This window comes from Centrocercus urophasianus, unplaced genomic scaffold, assembly GCF_019232065.1.
Source record: "Centrocercus urophasianus isolate 14NV4802_14NV808 unplaced genomic scaffold, USGS_Curo_1.0 seq_55, whole genome shotgun sequence".
NCBI classification, from domain to species: Eukaryota; Metazoa; Chordata; class Aves; order Galliformes; family Phasianidae; genus Centrocercus; species Centrocercus urophasianus.
The window spans coordinates 1,178,347-1,198,363 of NW_024885144.1; the positions used below are offsets into that span (position 1 = coordinate 1,178,347).

Genomic DNA, 20,017 nt, shown 5'->3' on the forward strand with positions numbered 1-20,017 from the left:
AGGCATTCAAGGCCAGGCTGGATGTGGCTCTGGGCAGCCTGGGCTGCTGGTTGGTGACCTGCACACAGCAGGGGTTGGAGCTGGATGACCTTTGAGGTTCTTTTCAATCCGGGGCATTCTATTATTCTTTGAGACTCTAAGAACGTTCGTATTAGGTTTAAAAAAGGATTCTTCTTGAATGATGCTGTAGCATCATGGTATCCTGTTCTGCTTAGATAATGTTATCTCCTTGGTCCTTGGCCCAGGGCAGCAGGAATTTGCCAAAGATCAGTGCCAGAAGCTGTCAGTGCACAAATACTCACCGCAGATCCAAGTGATGAGCACCTCCCTGAATGGTCACAGCAGTCAGCGAAGGACTCAGGCTGCTGTTTATCTGGAATGAGAGCAGCAGAGAGAAACTCTCACCAGGTGACCAGGCAAAACCAGACCTCAGTTCTGGAAACTGGATGAAGAGCTGGGAAGGACTGGGGAAAACCATGTAAAGAGATCCATGGTGCAGCCAGTACCGTGCTCACAGGATGTGTGGGCCAAGATGGGAACTGTCAACCTAACTGAGCACAGGTAGGCTGAAAATGCTGGCTCCTCATGGTGACCTGCCCTAAGCAACCTGCTCCTTTTGCTGCTGGCACTGCTAAGGCAGCCTGCAGCAATGGATGCCTGCATTATAATTAAGAGCTCAACTAACTCTGCATCCTGCTTTGGGTCCTTTTTAACCAGAGCTCAGAAGTTTTGTTGAATCTAAACTGAAATGCTTCTTGCTTTGTCTGCTGGTTACAGCAACAGCCTGATCTCACAATGTATGTGGAGAGGGGAGAAATCACAGAGCACTGAACTGACCGAGACTGTCTCAAAACAGAATTGCAACAGGTTCTCGGAATTATAGGGTCACAGAGTGGTTTGGGTTGGAAGAGACCTTAAAGTCCATTCAGTTTTAAGCCGTGCCACAGTCGGGGCACCTCCCATCCAGCAGGTTGCCCAGGGCCGCATCTGACCCAGCCCTGAGCACCCCCAGGGTTGGGGCAGGCCAACCAGATTCTGGGGCTCCCATTGAGCCTACTGCTCCTGAAGCTACCACTGCCACAGCAACATTCCTGGCTGTGGCATCTCACTGCTCCAAGTGCCTGTTATTAATGTCCCCAGAGACTGCGGCATAAAACAGCCGCATGCAGAAACTCACAAGGGCTCACACTGACCAGCAGGGCTGCTCTGAACGGGCCGTGGGCAGCGCCTGCCCAAAAGGCAGCTCTCTCTGCTTGGCAGCAGCAGTGCATGCGCTTACCCCACCTCCAGCCCACGGGTCCAAGTCTCCATTTGAAAAGATGATATTGCTTGCACTTTTCAGGTCTGAAATTCAAAGGTGACACGTGAGAGCCTCATCCTACCCAGCAACTGCAGCAAACACAGACGAGAACTTCCTGTTTCCATCTCAAGCTGTGTCTGTCCCCATAGAGCTCAGCCAGGTGGAACACAGGGAGAGCTGCACAGCAGCACCAAGGGCTGAGCAGGCGGCACCTCAGCAGCAGACGCACCTCCTCCCCAGAAGTTGATTTGCAGCCACTGCGCTCGCGGCCTCACTCGCCATCGGCTCCAACAGTACTGCTCTCTCATGGCCTCTGTGAAGGGCATCTCAGGGAACATGTCTGTCACGTTGTTGCTGTTGAAAGTTAAGTTGATCTCGGTACACACCTGAAACAGAACACGAGCTGGCATGGAGGAGGAGTTGGCGGCGCAGCATCCCTGCTGGCATCCCCAGTGCCTCACCTGGTAGTCCCACGCCTCAGCATCTGCACCAGTGCCGCAGCCCGTGGGGTCGGCGCAGGACCGGAACAGCTGGTACACATCATAGCACCGCGCCGAGCCGGAGGAGTTGTAGAACACCCCTGCCAAGTGGGAAGAGCACAGACAGACCCCTCAGTGTGGTGCCCTCTGCCGCTGCATCCGCAGGCTTCCTGCAGACCAGCACCAGCCGGGGGGTGGCCGGGGCTGCGGCAGGCGCAGAGCAAAGCACCAGCGGTAGGTTACGGTCACAGCTTTCCACCTCACCGCTGCATGTGTATTACAGCCCACTCTGCAATGAGCTCTGCTACCCCAGAAGCTGTGACCCATTCTTCAGCCCCTGCACCTCCAACCCAACTCTCCAGCACCGTGCGTGGGAATCGTCCTGAGACCCAACCGCGATGGGTGCAACTGCTGCGGCCACCCCACTCCCTAAAAACTGCCGTTGTGTGAATGCATTGAATTGAACACGAGGGCCGATGTGGGGGAGTGCATCCTAGACAGGATTTTGTTTCACTGTTGTTTAAAAAGGGAAGGTCGGCATGTGCAGGCTTGCCCCGATGAAAGAGCACCTGCCCAGCAAAGCACTGCTGGGGAGCGCTGGAGGAACAGGCTGCTTTTGTGCAGAGGGGCCGTTACCAGACAGCAGGGCAGGAATGCAGTTACACCAGTGGCTGCCGACTGCTGCCAGAGCCAAAGGACCCACAAGCGCCGTGCGGGACCCAGCACTGCAGGGAGGTCTGCGTGCAGGCAGCACCGCCTCGGCTGTCCTGGAGCATGAACCTGCAGACCTGGGGCTGCTTCTGGCATGCGTGCTTTTAGAGCAATGCTGCTGGCTTGCAGAGCAGCATGGGGAGCCTTGGGTCTGACACCTACCTGGAGAAACTTCTGCAAGGCATCAGCAGGCTTCGCGCCCAGAAAGCACTGTGCGATGTAACATTGGAGGCAGAAGGGGTTTGCTTTCCAGCACACAAGATCATTTTAGCATCAGCAAGTAATTATTGCAAGATTCTATTTGTTGGGAACGCGACAAGGACGGGGAATGTGGATGGAAGCATTCGTCTCAATGCTGTCAGTGCCGCGGGGCTGAGCAACGTCCTCAGCTTCATTTACTCCAACAAATTAGATCTCTCCTTACAGAACGTGGAGGAGACATTCAAGGCTGCAGAAGCCCTGCTGGTTGGAGAGGTGATCAACCTGTGTTTCCGATTTCTGGAAAGCTGCTTGAGCGGTGAGAACTGCATGGACATTCTACGCATTGCCAAAAAACTTGGCCCCGCACAGCTGAGAGAGAAGGCCATGTGCTGCGTAGGGCAGCATTTCAAAGAGCTCCTGGCCAATCCCCAGAGCCTGAAGGATCTTGACAGAGGAACCCTCTGTGAAATCTTAGACAGGACCACCACAGAGGGGAGCAGTGAGCTGGAGCTGCTCAGAGCTGCTGTGAGCTGGCTGCAGCACGACCGCAGGCGGCTGCAATACATGGGGGACATTTTAAAGCATGTCAGATTCCCTCTCATTCCTTTCCGCGATCTGCAGCGCTACATCCAGGAAATCCCTTTGACGAGGCTGGACTGGGGCTGCTGCCGGCTCCTCCAGGATGCCCTGACCCCCCACCTCCAGCTCTGCACCCGGCCGTCCCAGCAGAGCCCGCACACCGCCCTCCGCTCCGCTTCCCCTGCACTGCTCATCGCTGGCGGCAGAACCAGCACCAACAGCATCTGCAGGGAGATGTGGGCTGCAGAGCAGAGCTGCGGCGCCTGGCGCAAAGTAGGGGACCTCTGCGTGCCCTTGTACAACCACTGCATAGTTGCCATCGATGACTTCCTCTTTGTCTTGGGGGGGCAGAGCACATTCGATCCCACAGGAAAGCAGCCATCAAACGAGGTAAGCGAGGAAACCTTCAGCCTCGGAAGGGGGCAGGGGAGGAAGGGGATCCTTCTGCTGCTCACTGTAGGTTTCCCACCTTTCCATGTTAAAATGCTACAACCACAGAACATCCTGAATTGGAACAGACTCTCAGGGATCACTGAGCCCAACCCAGCCCCACGCAGCACCACCCAACCCCCAGCCCTATGGCTCAAAGCGGTGTCCCTGCGCTCTCTAAGCTCCGGCAGCTCGGGGCCGTGCCCGCTGCCCTGGGAGCTGTGCAGTATCCAGCCCTATGGGGCACAGCAATTCCTCAGCCCCACCTGAGCCTCCCCTGACAGCTCCATGCTGTTTCCCTGCCCCTATCACTGTCTCCAGAGCACAGTGGGGCAGCCTCCCCCCTCTCCCGGTGGCAGTGCTCAGCCAGGTGCACCCAACGGCACAGCTGGCCCTTTGGGCTGCAGGGCACACTGCTGCTCACACTGCCTTCTAGAGCCGTGTGCAGTATTAGCAGCCCTTGGGAATGCAGGTTCCAAACTCTGGTAAGCGGTCAATTCCTACCCCATCTCATCTGCTCCCACTGTAAGCTGTCCCCCTAACCCAAACAGAGCCGTCATGAGCTCAGCCACTTCTGCAGTCCATCAAGCAGCCACACAAATGTTACCCCCAACCCATCGCTGCTGCGGCAGGCACTGCCATTGGGGGCACAAACTGAAGCCTCCTGCACTCTGCAGCTGCAAGTGGCATTTCCTTCCCTGAGGCAAAGTGAGGAGGTGGCTCAGCAGCAGAGGCACACATTCAGGGATGCAGCAGGGCCACAGCCCATGCTCAGCTGCCCTCCTCACTGCACATTCAAACAGAAGCAGAGGTGTAAAAAACAGCTTTCAGTAGATGTGTGCTGGCTGGCATTAATAGCTTAACATTTTTCCATCAAACCAACGCGTTCCAGCTCCTGCTTGCTGCAGGTAGGAAGCGCAGCCCATTCCCAGCAGCAGAGCCTTATGTGAGCTTGCTCAGGGCACACGGGGCTGCAGGGCGTCAGCTCCAACAGAGGCACTGCTGTTCAGCTCTCCTTCAGCCTCGAGAAAACTTGCATCAATCAGTTCCTGAAGCCGGGTGCCTGCCTTCAGCTCACGGCCTCCCATGTGCTGTGATTCCAGGTGTTCCGCTTCAACCCACGCAATGCTTCCTGGCTCCGGCTCGCCAGCATGCTGCAGCGGCGAACGCGCTTCCACGCAGACGTGCTGTCTGACCACATCTTTGTGGTGGGGGGTGGGACACTGCTGGGGACCCTCACCCCCACCGTGGAGTCATACCAGCCAGCTGCCAACAAGTGGGAGTTTGCAGCTCCCCTCCCCATCCCTATTGCTGACCACGCAGGCGCAACCCACAAGGGAATCCTCTACATTTCAGGTGAGAAATCTATCCCAACCCAGCTTATTGCCAGAGCCCGAGCCTGCACCCACCCCGGTAACACGCACAGCTCACATCCTTTTCCAGCTCCATTAAATACAAACCCACTGCCAACCTGAATGGCCTGACCTGTTTTCTTCCCACAACATTAAATGCAACACCTCCTGCTTGCAATTCACACTCCTGCTTGCAATTCACACTCCTGCTTGCAATTCACACTCCTGCTTGCAATTCACACTCCTGCTTAGCTCTGACCTTGCAGTCCTGCCAAAATCCCAAAGCCTCGCTGGCAGGAAGGCAGAGCAGGGGCAGGCAGCAGTAGTGCTGCAGATGGGATTAAACTCAGCTGTTAATCGACATGGGAGATGTGACACTAACCCACTGAGCTGCTGAGCAGGGCTCCCCCAGAGCCAGGGATGCATCCCCCTGCCGGTGAGGGGCTGGGGCTGCACGAGGAGCTCAGGGGGGACAGGACTGCAGATCCAGAGCGGCCAAAGGGGCATCCCAAACCATACAGCACTGTGCTCAGCAATAGGACTGGGGGGAAAGAAGAAGGAAGGGCGGTGACGGGGAGCGACAGCATTTCCTTTCAGGAAAACATGACATCCCCTGCTTTCCTGGAACATCTCCCTGCTGATGGGAAGCAGCAAACAAATTCTTCCTATTGCCATGTCTGCATGCACAGCCTCTGCTTTACGCAGCAAGCCGTCTTCATCTCAATCCATGAGTTTTATCTTTATCCCCACACACTTCTCTTCCCCCTCCCACTGGTAGGGAGTGAGCATGCATCTGTGTGGGGCTCAGCTGCCCACTGGGCTTCAACCACAACTCGTGCAGAGAATGCACAGAGCTCAGGGAGATGGGCATGTGCCCAAACTGGAGCATCATCTCTGCTGGTTGCAAGGACTCTTTGCAGGTTGGAATTCAACAAGCAGAAAATTAAAGGTATTTACCCTTCCAGCAGCAGCACCTTCGTTCTGCAAGGAGCTTTTTGTAACACAACCCCAAAATACAAAGGGAGAACCTAGCAGAGACAGAGATGACAACAGTAATGGCAGAGTGGCTCTGACCTTCTGACAAAGGTCCACAGCTCAGAGAATTTCAGGTGGTTTCCTTTCAAAAAAAAAAAAAAAAAAAAAAAAAAAAAAAAAAAAAAAAGCATCCTGTGGCAGAGTCCCTAAAGAGAGGGGCTCATGGTTCCTGGTTACACCCTGAATACCCCAACAGAAAAACAGTCTTCAGACAGATCTGGAACAGGTTCCTTCCTTTAAAACATCCAGGAAGCTCAGGGTTTTGTTTTGTTTTGTTTTTTTAAATATCACATGACATCAGCTCTGCTGGTATTGCAGAGGGTTTGGTGGATTCCTGAGACTGACAGACAGAGTTCCAGCCCTGTGCTTTTCCCCCAGGTGGTTTCTCAGCAGGCAGAACCTTAGCAGACACCTTCAGCTTCTTCCCTCGCCTCCGGCGCTGGAGGCACAACTGTGCCATGACCTTCCCCCGCTGTGATCACGGGATGGCTGCCACCAAAGATGGCATCTTTTGCATTGGAGGAAGGACACTGAAAGGAGTAAGTCCCTTTGCTCTTGTAATACCAAAACTGATCCAAAATGGAGTCTGTGTACGGCTGGGCCCTGGTGCACTACACCAGAGGGATGGACAATAACGATGGTGGACTGGCACAGCAGCACATCAGTCACACTATATTAAGAAAACATGCTTGCCATTACAGCTGTGCACATTAAGAGCTGCCCTGCTGTCACACCCCACGTGCAAGAGCACAAAGCAAAGCACAGGGTGCAGATGCAGCCTGCTGCTGCAGGAGAATGCCACGTAACTGGCTGTGCACCTGTCCCAGAAACGCTACCTGGCCTGCTCTGGTTGTGCCGGGTTGGCAAATAGGAGAGAAATGGACTGCAGTGAAGACACCAGTCCACCACTGGACACCACAAGTAGATTTTAGGAGGGATGGGTTTAAATCCTGGGATGCCAGTGAAGCCCCTTCAGACTGATTGCCCATCCGTGAAAGCAGTGCAGCCTGCTGGGGAGGTGACCCACACTCCATCAGGGAGATGCTCCTTCCCTGCAGTCAGGACAAGTGAATTCTGACAGGCCATTCAGCAACGCCTGTTGGAAAACATGAAGGCTTGTGGCTCAGCCCAACATTAATGCTGCTTGTTTCAAAGGCACAAAGGTATCTTAAAGCACTTCTTCACTGAGAATTGACAGAGATCCATAAAGTCAAATGGCTCACTACATCTGACATCCGATTCTTCCAACCACACAAGCTCAGTCGCCTCCCACAGCTCAATTTACTGTAGCTGTCTTCAGATGAGTCCTCAGTAATGTGTTAAGTCTATGCAGTGCAGGCAGGACTTCAGTTAAATCACTCCCAGTAGGTCCCCATGGCTCATTCTATTCATTCTCCAAGAATAACAAAGCTCTGTTAGGGCATTCTTCAGTGGAACTTTGGTATTTTATTCCATTTATTTTGATGCTCTGATTGCAACATTTGGACTGTAAAATGCAGCACCTTGAGCTCCACCACATTCAGTGCGTGTGGAGACACTGGGCTTCCCTCACCACAAAGCAAATAAGCCTGACACGACAGTGACACCACTTGAAGCACAGTCAGATGGTCTCTTTGTTCTGGTTCTTTGCAGGTGGAGCAATGGATTCACGTCAGTGAGACGGAGTGTTACTGCCCTGTAAGCAATCAGTGGACAACGCTCACGCTGTCTCCGTTCAGCCGCTGCCAGTTCAGCATCACAGCCCACGGGTCGATGCTTTACCTCACGGGGGGTGGATTGCTGCAGCACATGCAAAAAGACAACAGCATCTTCCTGTACGACACCAAAGGGCAGGTATGGAAGAAAGCCAGCTCCCTGCCTCGAGCTCTGGTTGATCACGCCTCCTGCATGATTAAGCTGCCCCAAGCGAACGCAGCTGGTGAGCTGGGGAGAGGCACAGAGCGCTGCCTCACCAGCGGAAGGGAGAAACCAAGCCTCAGCTTGTCAGCTGCTAAGAAACAGGAGAAGTAGGATGTGGAAAGCTCAGTCAGATGGGACAGCATTTGCCAAGACCTGAGTATCTTACCTACCTGTCTAGCTCCCCAGCCAAATAGCTTTAGCTGTGATTTTGAATTGATACTCCTGAAAGAACTTTGGAATCAGCCTCTAATATTTTCCTTACTAACACTGCTGACTGACAAATTAAATACTCGTGTAGGTAATTAAGACTGTCTTGCCACTCAGTTAGAACTGCAACTGCAGGGCCCTGTGACAACAGCCTTGTCCTCAACCAGCAGAGCAGAGAACCTCCTTCAGTGATTGTGACTCGACCAGTAACTGCTCCAACCAGAGCATGGGTAAACCCATCAGAACGGAGTGCCTGGGAAGTCATCTCGTGGACTGTCAGCAGTGTAAGGGGCTGCCATGGCCAAAACTCATGCAGTACAAAACATCCCAGGGGAAAACTGGAGCTGTACCAGCTCCCACAATACACAATCCACACAACAAGACGACTCTACATACAGGTGCTTCTGGAGAACAACATTTTACATAAAAAAAATCCATCTGATAAGAGTAACTCACCAACAAGAGCTGCTAGGCCTTGAATTGGGTCTGTGTGGGCAAGGATTTGTTCACAGCCAACCTGCATGAGACATGGTACAAGCAAATTGCAGACAGGACACACAACAGTCTACCCTGCAGAGGGGCTAAGCTGGAAGTTAAAAGCATTGCTTACACAGCTGATGGTTCAGCAGCTTTCCAGTGGCCAAAAGCAACATTTATTTTTTTATTTTCTCTCTCCCTCCAGTAAAAAAAATACATAGGCACAGGGAGAAAGCAGCTGTGCAGAGGCCAGTGATAACCAACAGATCCTTCCTCCTCCAATCAGAGTATTTTAAGTCCCTTCTCAAGCAAACTTAGAACAGTTACTTCCATTCTACCACTTTTAAACAGACCCCAGAAAGGAACTGCATGGCCAGGCCAGCATCTTCTGTGCCCCTGCACAACACAGCCTGTATGATTCCATGCACGCATTTTGCTCCAGGTAAGATTTGAACCTACATCCCAGCTGATCTCTTCGGCACAAGGCCAGAGGCACATCAAGACCCATCAGCAGCACCAGACTGACAGCAAAGCAGAAGCCAAGAGTTGCGACGGCGCCTGGTGATCAGGGTCCTTTTTCAAAAGAAACTGGTGTTTGTAAGCCTCCCAGGCACCTTTCCCCACACTTGGCCCTCACAGAGGCAGGCATTTCTCTACACTGCACTCTGACGTACGCCATCTTCCCTGGTGATTCTAGAAAAGGAAGCCTTATTTTCAGGCCTCTGCCAAGAAAAACGTGCCTAATAGAAATGTGTCAACGTGGGCTACAACAAAACAGTTTTTTGAAAAGCTGCAGGTTTTCTGCCTTCAAAAAACTGAAGCCAGTGTGGCTGCACAGGCGTTCAAAGCAAACGCAGAGCACAGGTATGGCTCAGCAAGCCTTCCAGCACTGCATTACAAACAGCAGTCGCTATTTCAGAGACAATTAAAATATGCAGATTTACTGTCGGAGTGGAAGGGCTGTGACATTCACCACTGCTTCCTCACATCACCATCGCTGGTGCTGCACACCTGGTGCTGCCCCACATCGTGCAGCCCCCAGCTCTGGTCCCTGAGGTGCACAACCCAGCCTGCACTCACAGCAATTCTCACCTGCGTCCTGCTACTCACCTTCACTGGATTAGCAGGGAGGTGCCCCATGAAATCGGTCTTGTAAGGATAGTCCATCATGGCAATCATGGTGAAGGCATTTCTAGCAAAGCCAAAAAGCTGGTAAACATCCTCCTTGCTAGAAATCTTGTTGCATGTGGCCATTTTGCTGCTGATTTCATCATAAGCTGCAGAAGGAAGGAAAATGAAAGGCACAAACTTCAACAGAGTAAATTGTAATCAGGCTTCAGCATCTTGTTTCACTTGGAGTAATGTGATATTGAGACACATAGGTGAGGTTTCCAGCGGGGAGGATACGTTACACCTAAGTTTACAAACACAGATGTTCAGGCACAGTCTTCCGCTGTGGCTTCCTGACCCTGTGCTGATCCACAGCTCTCATCTCACAGTAACCTCCCTGGGGAACACAGTGGCAGCAGCAGCTCCTATCCAGAACATTCCAGATGGATGCAGTCCAAACTGCTCGCTACAAGGCTTTCCTGCCCAGCACCCTGCTTGGCAAGCTCCTTCTTGCTCCCTTTGGCACTGCTGGCTCCCACCATTGCTCGCTGTGGAGCTGGGCTCAGGCAGTAGAACAGAGTACAGCACAGATATCTCAGCAGGAAAAAGAAGCCAGGCAACAATAATCCTCACAGAGCTGCCAAGGGCTCCTGAGATGGGCCTTCAAACCCTGACGTGATACAGAAAGCTCAGCTGGAGTCAGGAAATCTACCTTTTAAGAAATTAGTTCCAGATGTACTTGAATAGTTTTGCATTTCTGCTGGGAGAAGGTGCTCCTTCCATCTTCCATACTGTCAGCTCCTGTCTGTCCTCATTCTATTCAGTGAGCTGTCCCACTGGAGCCCGACTGGACCTATGTTTGGATACTCACTTGAGTGACACAACCTTAAGTACAACCATCATGCTACAGAAAGCACAGTGCCAGACAGATCTCAAGTACCTCAGCCACTGAAGAGTAATGTACTTCCTGTCATGCACATCTACAAATGGTTTGGGACCAAGGGCAGCTCGAGGTTGCCCAGCAAACAGACCATGAACTCATCACAGGGGCTCCAAGGCGATGCAGGGCTCCCAGAAAAAGCTGCACTGAACCATAATACCTGTCTGGTCTAAAAGGACGAAATTGCAGTCTCTGTTCTTGATATCACCTAACTGTCCAGTGCTGGAAATGAAAGAGACTGATGGCTGCTACATGGCATACACTGCCTTTCAGGTATGCCCAGTGACATGGACCATGCTGTGGTCACACTCACCAGAACAAGTCACAACAGCATGGCTGTTGAGGACAAGCACTGGCTGAAAGGTGAAAATACAAAAAATTAAAAAATACAGATGTTGTGGATTTTTTTATTTTTTATTTTTTACTGCAGAAAAACTAGTTTCATTAACGAGAGTCCATAGTGTTACTTACTGATCATGACACTAACCAAAACCATTCATCAAATAAAAATATCAATTATACGAGCAGAAAGGTCAAGCGGGCATCTGCACCAATTCAGCCAAACCAGTTTAAGACCTAACAGAAGTGAAATGGAACCAACTTCATTCCCCAGCCCTGGCCTGCCTGCTGCGCGGCTGTTTGTCCTTACCTCCGCTCAGGAACAGATCTCTGATCTGCTGGAAGGCTCTGCGGACAGCAGTGACGCAGCCTGGGATGGACTTCTGAAAATCCTGAAGGGCAGAAAAGCCGTGGTGTTACAGCTGCACAGAGGACATGCAGCAGTACTGGGAGGTGGCAGCTTACCAGCCTGGAGAGGACAGCATAGCCTGCACCTCCAGAGGCAGTGACACCAGCGCTCCTGCCCCCAGCTCAGGGCAGTCAGCTCATCCCAGCATGAGCTACACCTGCACAGCTCACAGCGAGCAGCGGCTGCTGCACCGGGTATCTGCTGTCAGACAGAACCCTGCGTGCCCAGGAGCCGTCAGACTGAACGTGAAGCCATCAGATCACACCAACTGCTGCTGGCTGCTCAGCCCCAGAGCTGCTGCTTTAAAGCACAACTGTCCTCACACTGCCCTGTGTCTACAAGCAGGAGCCACAAGGGGCTGAGAACCACAACCAGCCAGACGGCCGAGGAAGCTGTCATTTTTTCCTGGGAAAAACATTGCTAAACCCCTTGACACAGCACTTCAAGGCATGTCTGAAGGGCTGCAGCTGCTGCCACAAGCCATTCCTGTGCTGAAGGCTCCAGCAACCCAAACTCTTTCTCTTCTAGCAGTTTGTAAGGCGGTTTGCCATCTGCCAGCAATGCATGCTTTATAGTAACAACAGGAACTAGCAGGGCTCCTTCACAGTGCCCTCAGCCTCCAGAGCAATGGAAGGTAACCCAGGAACTTTTCTCAAAATGACACCACCTCAAATGAAGTTGTGGCACCTCTCTTTGATTCCTCTCTGTCTGAAAGTCTTGCAGAAATCACTCTGCAGTTTACATGGGCATCCCTTTTGCAGCACGCTGCTGCACAGCATCCTTACACAGCAGCCTTTGCTCTGGCTGTAGGGAGGACAGTGGGCACATAGAACCTGGTCTCATAAATGCCATAAAAAAATAACACATATGGCCCTCGCTCGCTCCCCCTCCCCAGTGAGCTGCAGTATCATGAAATGTACTGGAGAGACTCAATAGAAGTCACAGAGAAAGTTCTTTTCAGACAAGGCACTCACTCATAAGCAGAGAGCAGAAGAGAGCTCCTGCAATGATTCATGAAAGCTCTGTGCCTCAATTAGCATCAACATCTCTGGGGCACTCGTTTGCTTCTTTCACCGAGAAGAGCACAATTCAGCCTTCAGATGTACAGATTGCTGCAATTTAAACATGTGGAAGGTGGAAGGAATTACTTTGAGAACAGCACGAAGAGCTTGTTTAGGATCCCAGCCCAGGGGCTGAATTACCATTGCAGAGAATATATCTTAAAATGAATGAGAAACATTTTTTTCCTCCGCACGAAAAGGTCAAAGCCCCAACTTCAGGGGTGTAATGACTCACAGCACATTCATAACTGAAGCAAGAGCTGTCAGCTGAACAGGGCTTCTTAGAAGTAATTACCTTCCTCCAGGGAAGAATTCCCACTGCTAAGCCCGTTACATAATGGAGCAGTACTGTACAATTTGTTTTAAAACGTGCAATTTTAAGGCAAGATGTATTTTGTTCTTTAAATACTTAAAAGTTTCAAGTGCTTGAGTTTGTTTATTTCAACAACTCTTCTTTCTTTACACTCACCAGTAGTGCTGTCTGTGCTGTAAATGCCTGCATTAAAATAAGGTTTAATGTATGCCACAAGGTCACAAGGACCCCATTTCATAACAGGTAGTTCACACAAAGCCACGTGTGTCACCCGCATCTAGAAATTCATGTCAGAAAGAGGCAAAAGAGGCACTCCCACAAGCTTTTAATCGTACCAGCTGGTAAATTTCTACCCATGTGAACTAAATGCAAGTCAGTTACCAGCAATACCACCTTCCCGGGTATCCTGATCTCCTCAGAATGTGGAAAGACATTTAAGTTTTGGTTTTAAGTGAATCTAGGACACTTTGCAGATTTTTTTTTAGTGAAATGAAGATTTTCAAACTCTTCATTGAAAAATGTAATTCTGGAACTGTATGGGAACTGCTGAGTCACGGCCTGAACCTCTGATTAATCACCTGAGGTGAGCCTTGAGTCAGCCAGAGGAGCACAGGTGAAGGCAATTCACCTGTGCTGCCGGAAGGGGTGGAGCCAGGCTCCACCCCTCCTGGACCTATTTAAGAGCTGGCTACCAGAGAGGAAGGATCTCTTCTGGAGATCCCCTCTTTTGGTATCTTCTGGTGAGCTCAACCCAAGGGTAAGCTCTTCCACTTATTCTCTTTTGTGATCGTTGTCTGCTTTGCCTTACTCTCATTGATTGTATTGCGATTGTAACATCTTGGTTATACAAAATTATAACATCTTGGTTATACAGGAACTAAGGACCTGCTGTAAATAATCCATACCAATGCAAAATATATTTTTGGAAGAGGGTTTGAAGAATGTATGATCCGAAGGTTTCAGCCAGGCACAAAGGGAAACTTTCAGGCTTGTAATTTGGCTAAGTGACTAGAAATGGGAAAGGGAACTGTTATTGGCACTAAAGGTGCTGGAACCAATTTATGCTGCTCATAAGAGCAGTGCCTTGGGGCCCTGAGCTGCCACAAACACAGCAACCAGCAGCCATCACAGCTCCAGCCACTGCTCTTCCTTGCAGGTCTTCCTTGCAGGTCTGCCCAGCAGTCCGTGGTTAATGTGAAAGTACATGTCTGGTTAAAGGCACTGAAAGAAAAACCCTGACTTCTTACAGGAAGAAGGATAACGTTCCTGAAGAGAGCTACCACTTACTGCTGTTACATCTCTGAAGAACTGAGTGGGATCTCCAAGCCCAGCCACAGACACCACAGGAGCACTGGCAGCTAATGCCCCATCCACAACATTTGGGTATTTCATCCTCATGTAAGCACTCAGCATTCCTCCATAGCTGGCACAGGAGAGAGAGAAGAGTGTTATTTCTTTTAACAGACAGTTAACGTTATAAAGATGGATGTTCAGGCCTGTAGTCACAAGCTCACCTCACCCAGACCAACGAGAAGTTTAGGGAAACCCATCCTCATGCGGAGAACAAAAAAAGAACCAGGTATGGCTGATGAGCAGCACACTGTGTTCTCACCATCTGCCCCCTAGACCCTCAAGTCAATTCTTGCAGGAATACAGGAGCCCAATTTGCTTCTTCAGACAAAGCTAAATGCTGCCTCAATATCCAACACCACTGCATTCTGAGACCTGACAGCTGCAGCACAGAGCCAGCTGGGGCTCAAGTGTCATTGCTTAATGGGGGAAGAAGACACATTTCCCACACAGGATTATAAAGATTGTCTAAGCAAGGGCTAACAAGCAGAGGGCATTCCTGATCAGTACAGAATAGGCAACTCTGCAGTGCTAAGGGGTGGGTGGTGGTCATCCTGGGCAGCCCACATAGCAGCAGCACAGCAAAGAATGAGAGATGTTAACAAGGGTCACATGAAATCTCAGAGCCACCTCGAGAGCTTCAGCCACAAGGCCACAGATCTGCAGATGTATTGAGGACTGCTTGATAATCCCAAGGGCACAAAGGTTACTCAGATGCAAACTGCTGAGGAGTTACTCAGGTCACTCCTGGGGGTGTTACAGCCCTCACACCCAGCTAACAACTGGTCTGACTCTGAGCTCTTCACTTACAGTTCAGAGGTATTCAAGTCCCACTCAAATGAAAAGCAATGGATTCTTCTCTAAGCTGACCCTTGGAAACAGGTTGTAGCTCAAACCTGACAAGAAATTTCGGTTCCACTGATTAAAGTCTAGCAAAGCTACAAGCAACTGAAGGGGGATTTTCTTCCCTATGGAAATGTTCTGCTCCAATACTGCTATACTTCCTATATTCTGCAGACAGGTTTGGTGCTGTTCAGGGCTGCTGCATATTTAGCTCTAATTTACACACCAAGAGCAGCCGTGTAACAGCTTGCAGGACTGCCTGTTCACACCCCTCCCTGCCCAGGACTGTTCCTGACGTGTTTCACACCAGCTCTGTCCTGGTGGTCGTGGTACAGATACCACCATGGTCTGCTGAAGCGTAACCGTGACTGAATGCTTTTTAACTCGCTGCAATGCCTGAGAAGCCCCTCTCTTGAAAACCTTTTAAAGGGAAGCATCTCTCTGTATAAACATGGCAAGAGACGTGCGCGACACCAACGCAGCTCTGACTTGAAACAGCAGGCACTCTGGGGAAGGACATCTGCTAGGAAGCAGAAGCAACCAGGCAGCACAGTGCAGAGCAGGATTAGAAAGGAGCCTACAATGAAAAAGTCTGCATGCTGCTAAAGAGGCTTCTTTCAATAAATAGCCAGATGGTCTCTCAAAAGAATATTTTACCGATTATTATTTTTCTGCATTTTTTACGTAGAATGTTCTGATCCTGCAGGTACAATTTCCCACATTCTGGGGTTCTGGCTGACACTTGAAGATGCCTAGAAATGGCATTTGGATGGCTCTGGATGCCTTTCAGTATCCAAAGCAAAGATTCTCAAAGGCAATCACAAGTCAAGACTAATTCTTTATGGGACAGCTGACTGCGCATTGGGGATGAGCCCCCAAGGAGCTCAGCCACAAGCACATCTGCTCTCTACAGAACAGCTTAGAGCTCTGGCCCTCCAGCAAGCTTTAAAGGCAAGCAGACCTATAAGAATAACACAACTGTGGCTGGGAAAGGATGCAGAGAGGGGTACAACTATACACAACATTTACCTGCCTCCGAAAGCAATGACAGGGCAGCCTGCAGCTCCATACTGCTGCTTAAGCTCAGTAATTAGCACTGCGTAGTCAGCGAGGGCTTGTTCCACAGTGAGCAGATGAGTGTTCTTTATCTGCATTGACTCAGGTCCAAATGGAAGAGATTTCCCATAGTACCTCTGAAAGAAAAGAGAGATTCTGCAGAAATGCTGGTGTCTCCCTGCCCTCACAGCTGGGATAAGTGTGCAGTCAGGAAGTGGAAACAGCACACAGCACCCACTAATTCATTTGTAACTGAGCAAGTGCCTTGTCTCTGAAGCTGTCTTATATGAGATAAACAGAGACCTCGAGGATGTATTCTCTAGACTCTAGAGAGGATGGACAAAAAAACAGAGCTGCTGCCATGATGAGAAAACCCATGGCAACTATGCCCCAGCTTCATGGCAAGAGATGCTGCTATTCTTCTGGACACAGAGAAAGCTGAAGTTGGTAACGTTAGCACAATTCTTCAGCATGCACAACGACTGCCATACTCACGTGCTCAGCAAAAATCACAAGAGCTTGCTGCTGCTCTGCTAATTCAAATATGAAGTCCGAGTTCGCAGCGAAAGTCCAGATGTCGCCTTCATTGCCAGTATAGAAGAAGATTGGTCCAAATCCTTTCTTCCAGAACTTTGCTGAATGAGACAATTGAGAGAAGACATGAGAAATGTGTCAGAGCACAAAAGGACTCATTTTGGTGTGTCTGCACAGAAGCTTACGAGGAAACACTGTGAACAGGCTGATCCCTAAGGGCTGTGCTCGGAAAGCAGGTGTCAGAGAGACCATGCTACAGAAACCCCTCCCTTGCCCAGGGGTGAGAGCTCCCATCAGACCACTACGTGGCTTTGATTTTCCACTTCTGCCTAAAAGCCCTTAAAAGTGTCAGTATTGCAACACATTTGGAAATGGCTGCCTCCAGATGAGCCAAAATTTTGCCTCCATTTCCATGTGATGTACCTTTTTTCAGCCCAAACCATCATTTTGGCACAGACCATTTTTCCTACAAAATGAATGTTGGAGAACTGCCTGCCTCTTTACATTGCTCTTACTGTGATGTGTAACACAAAGCAGAGCTGTAAGCAATGCTTACTTTAACTTCTGACCTGCCTGTAACTGAACACAAACTGAGACCAGCAGGATAAGCTGGCTGACAAGGCGATGCTTGCTTGTGTAACACACCACTGCCTTGGTGCCTGCTGGCTTCAGGAAACATTTTTAGCTTAGCCTTGAATTGCACACAAACTAAAGGTGTTAATTAACAGCCTTCTTCAACAACAGATCTCAGACTGTCATTTAAACACAGATTTCATCACCCAAGGGGAACCTCCAGCAGGTTATTGTACAAACACAACTGCAGCAAAGAATTTCCTGAGCTTAATTCTTGGCATTCTCAATGCAGATTTGCCAGAGTGAGTGTTGGCTTAGAAACGGGTTTGAAATGCTTTGGTAGTGAAATTGTTACTCTTTGTTAACAAAGTGCCAGGTTTTAGAAAGGCAGGAAACTGAAATGCTATCCTTATTCTGGTATTTCTTGCAATATGCTCCGTGACTCCTGAATCAGACAACAGAATCGTGGAACCACTGAGGTTGGAAAAGACCTCTAAGATGACTTAGTTCAACCGTCTGCCTACCACCAGTGCTGCCCACTAACCACGTCCCTCAGGGTCAGTTCACACCTTCTGCCTGAATGCCCCTAAGGACAGTGATCCCACTGCTCCCCAGGCAGCCTTTGCCAGTGCCCAACCACACCTACGGAGAGGAGATTCTTCCACTATCCAGCCTGACTTGTAGTAAGCAACAACACGAGGCAAAAAGACTGCCCAGAGATGTGGTGGAAGTTCCATCCCTGGAGACTTCCAAGGCCAGGCTGGATGTAACTGTGCACACCCCTGTGCATTGCAGGGGAGCTGGAGTGTGTGACCTTTAAAGATCCCTTCCAACTGTAAGGATTCTGTGATTCTGTTACAGGTTGCTTAAAGAGATCCCTATTTTTAGGTTGAAATCTGGGGTAACTGCCAGCTAACCTCAAGCCAGTCAGATGCCTGGTTGTGAAACATGAAAAGCCTCGTGTTGCACAAGAAGCAGAAGAGGGAGAAAGAAACTGCTCAGTGTGCTTTTTCTCACAGCTGCTATTCAGCTCTGCATTTACAGAATCTGCCCCAGCAGGATACGTAGGTAAAACATAAGACTTTAAAAACTGAATGCTCTGAAGCAGATGATCCCAAAGTTCCATTACCAAAGGGCCATTTGTGAAGTTCCAGCCCTGGGCACGCTATCAAAATCTCTCCTGGTGCTTTGATATCTCTGTGCTGAACCGATCCCAGAGTGCCACTCACATAACCAGGTGTCAGTGAAGACTGTGCTGTGTGACAGGAGTTGGCAGGCAGTGAGGTGAGGTACAGCAGGTGTGCCAGGCACACTGCCTGAGCTCTGCACCGGTGCTGCTCACAACTCCCCTCTCCCGCTGCATATCTCCCCCAGGCACACGGGATTCAAGCACACCTGCCACCGGTTAATGACGTTATTATGAAAGCGACGACGTTTCATTCGGAAAAGCCTCCTCTCTCCGTCTGTCCCAGAAGATCGCTGCTCGGGCGGGAAGCTGAGGACAGCGTTGCAGCTGTAGGGCTGTCAGTGATGGGAAGCACGGAGCGGGGGGGGCGCCTCTCCGGGAGCGCAAGGGAAGGGGGCCGAGGTTTGCAGTGGGAAACGCGCGGCCCCACACCCCCTCCCCCCCCCCCGCTGCTCGGCGCCCACCCAACAGCCCGCCCCGGCTCGGCACCCACCTGACAGCAGGTACCGCTGCGGGAAGGTCTCGTTGTCGCCGGCCTCGAAGCGGAAATGGTCCCGCACCTGCGGGAAGAGCCGCTCCTCCAGGCCGGGCCCCGCCAGCCGGGCGGCTGCAGGAGGGAACGAACCGTCAGCGCCGAGACACCGGCAGCGCCCGCTGCCGCCCCACGGCCCGGCCCAGAGTGGAGCAGCCCGTCGCGCCCGGCGCCGCCCGGTCCGACTGCAGGCTTCAGCCTAGAAGGGGCGGCTCGGTGCCCAGGGTTGGGGGGAAACGAGGGGTCCCAGCTCGAGCACGTACCGGGCGCGCCGCGGCGCGGTGGCAGAAGCGAGAGAAGGAAGAGGAGCAGCAGAGGCGAGCGAGTTCCCATAGCAGCGCCCCGCTTCGCTCCGCACACGGCCCTGACCGCCCGCGTGGAGACCACCGGCGGCTGCGCACGTGACTCCGGCGGCAGCACGTGACAACACTTCTCTCCTCACGTGACCGCGTGGGCGCCATGCTTACCGCGGCGCCGCCATGTTGTCTACCGGGGCATCTGCCAGGGTCTTTTTTCCGGCCATCGCCGCCCGTGTGCGAGTAGGGAGCCGGTGTGGGCAGCGCAGGGTGAAGCCAGAGCTGGAGCGGAGCCTTGAGGCTGGGGGCTCTGAAAGAAGAGGAACGTAATTGTTCTCCTTGCAGGCGTTTATGAAGAGTGTGGGGCATCCAGAGATGCTGAGGGATGAAGTTGGCTGGCTGAGTGGAAGGTTTCTTCAGTGAGGCCTTTTGTGTAACTGTCGCAGTCAAAAAGCATCTTCAGAAATGAAAGTTCTTGCTTGTGGGTGGAACAAAAAGCCAAAGCTTTCTGATACATGAAAAGAGAAATAAATGATCCGGTTTTGTCTCTCCCCTGTCAATAATCACAGCATCAGAGAATGGCCTGGGTTGCAAAGGAGCACAGCGCTCATCCAGTTCCAACCCCTGCTGTGTGCAGGTCGCCAACCAGCAGCCCAGGCTGCCCACAGCCACATCCAGCCTGGCCTTGAATGCCTGCAGGGCTGGGGCATCCACAGCCTCCTTGGGCAACCTGTGCCAGTGCCTCACCACCCTCTGGCTCAAAAACTTCCTCCTAAACCTCAACCTCCCCTGTCTCACTTTAAAAC

At 51.3% G+C, this 20,017-nt stretch overlaps 2 protein-coding genes across 2 annotated transcripts; one reads left to right on the top strand and one right to left on the bottom strand.

Annotated features, from left to right (window-relative positions):
- The first annotated feature begins 256 nt into the window (after positions 1 to 256).
- LOC122169556 (kelch-like protein 9) lies at positions 257 to 12,909 on the top strand. The gene is made up of 5 exons (XM_042835807.1): positions 257 to 561; positions 1,343 to 3,660; positions 4,803 to 5,055; positions 6,465 to 6,625; positions 7,719 to 12,909. The coding sequence occupies exons 2-5, from the start codon at positions 2,626 to 2,628 to the stop codon at positions 8,094 to 8,096; spliced, it is 1,827 nt and encodes a 608-aa protein (XP_042691741.1). The 5' UTR covers positions 257 to 561; positions 1,343 to 2,625; the 3' UTR covers positions 8,097 to 12,909.
- Positions 280 to 19,376, bottom strand: DPP7 (dipeptidyl peptidase 7). The gene is given in 13 exon segments (XM_042835808.1): positions 280 to 373; positions 1,280 to 1,344; positions 1,530 to 1,686; positions 1,762 to 1,880; positions 8,649 to 8,709; positions 9,780 to 9,946; positions 11,369 to 11,450; positions 14,129 to 14,264; positions 16,064 to 16,227; positions 16,586 to 16,725; positions 18,877 to 18,990; positions 19,179 to 19,256; positions 19,259 to 19,376. Coding segments are annotated over 13 exon segments (1,476 nt in total). The 3' UTR covers positions 280 to 298.
- Positions 19,377 to 20,017: the final 641 nt, after the last annotated feature.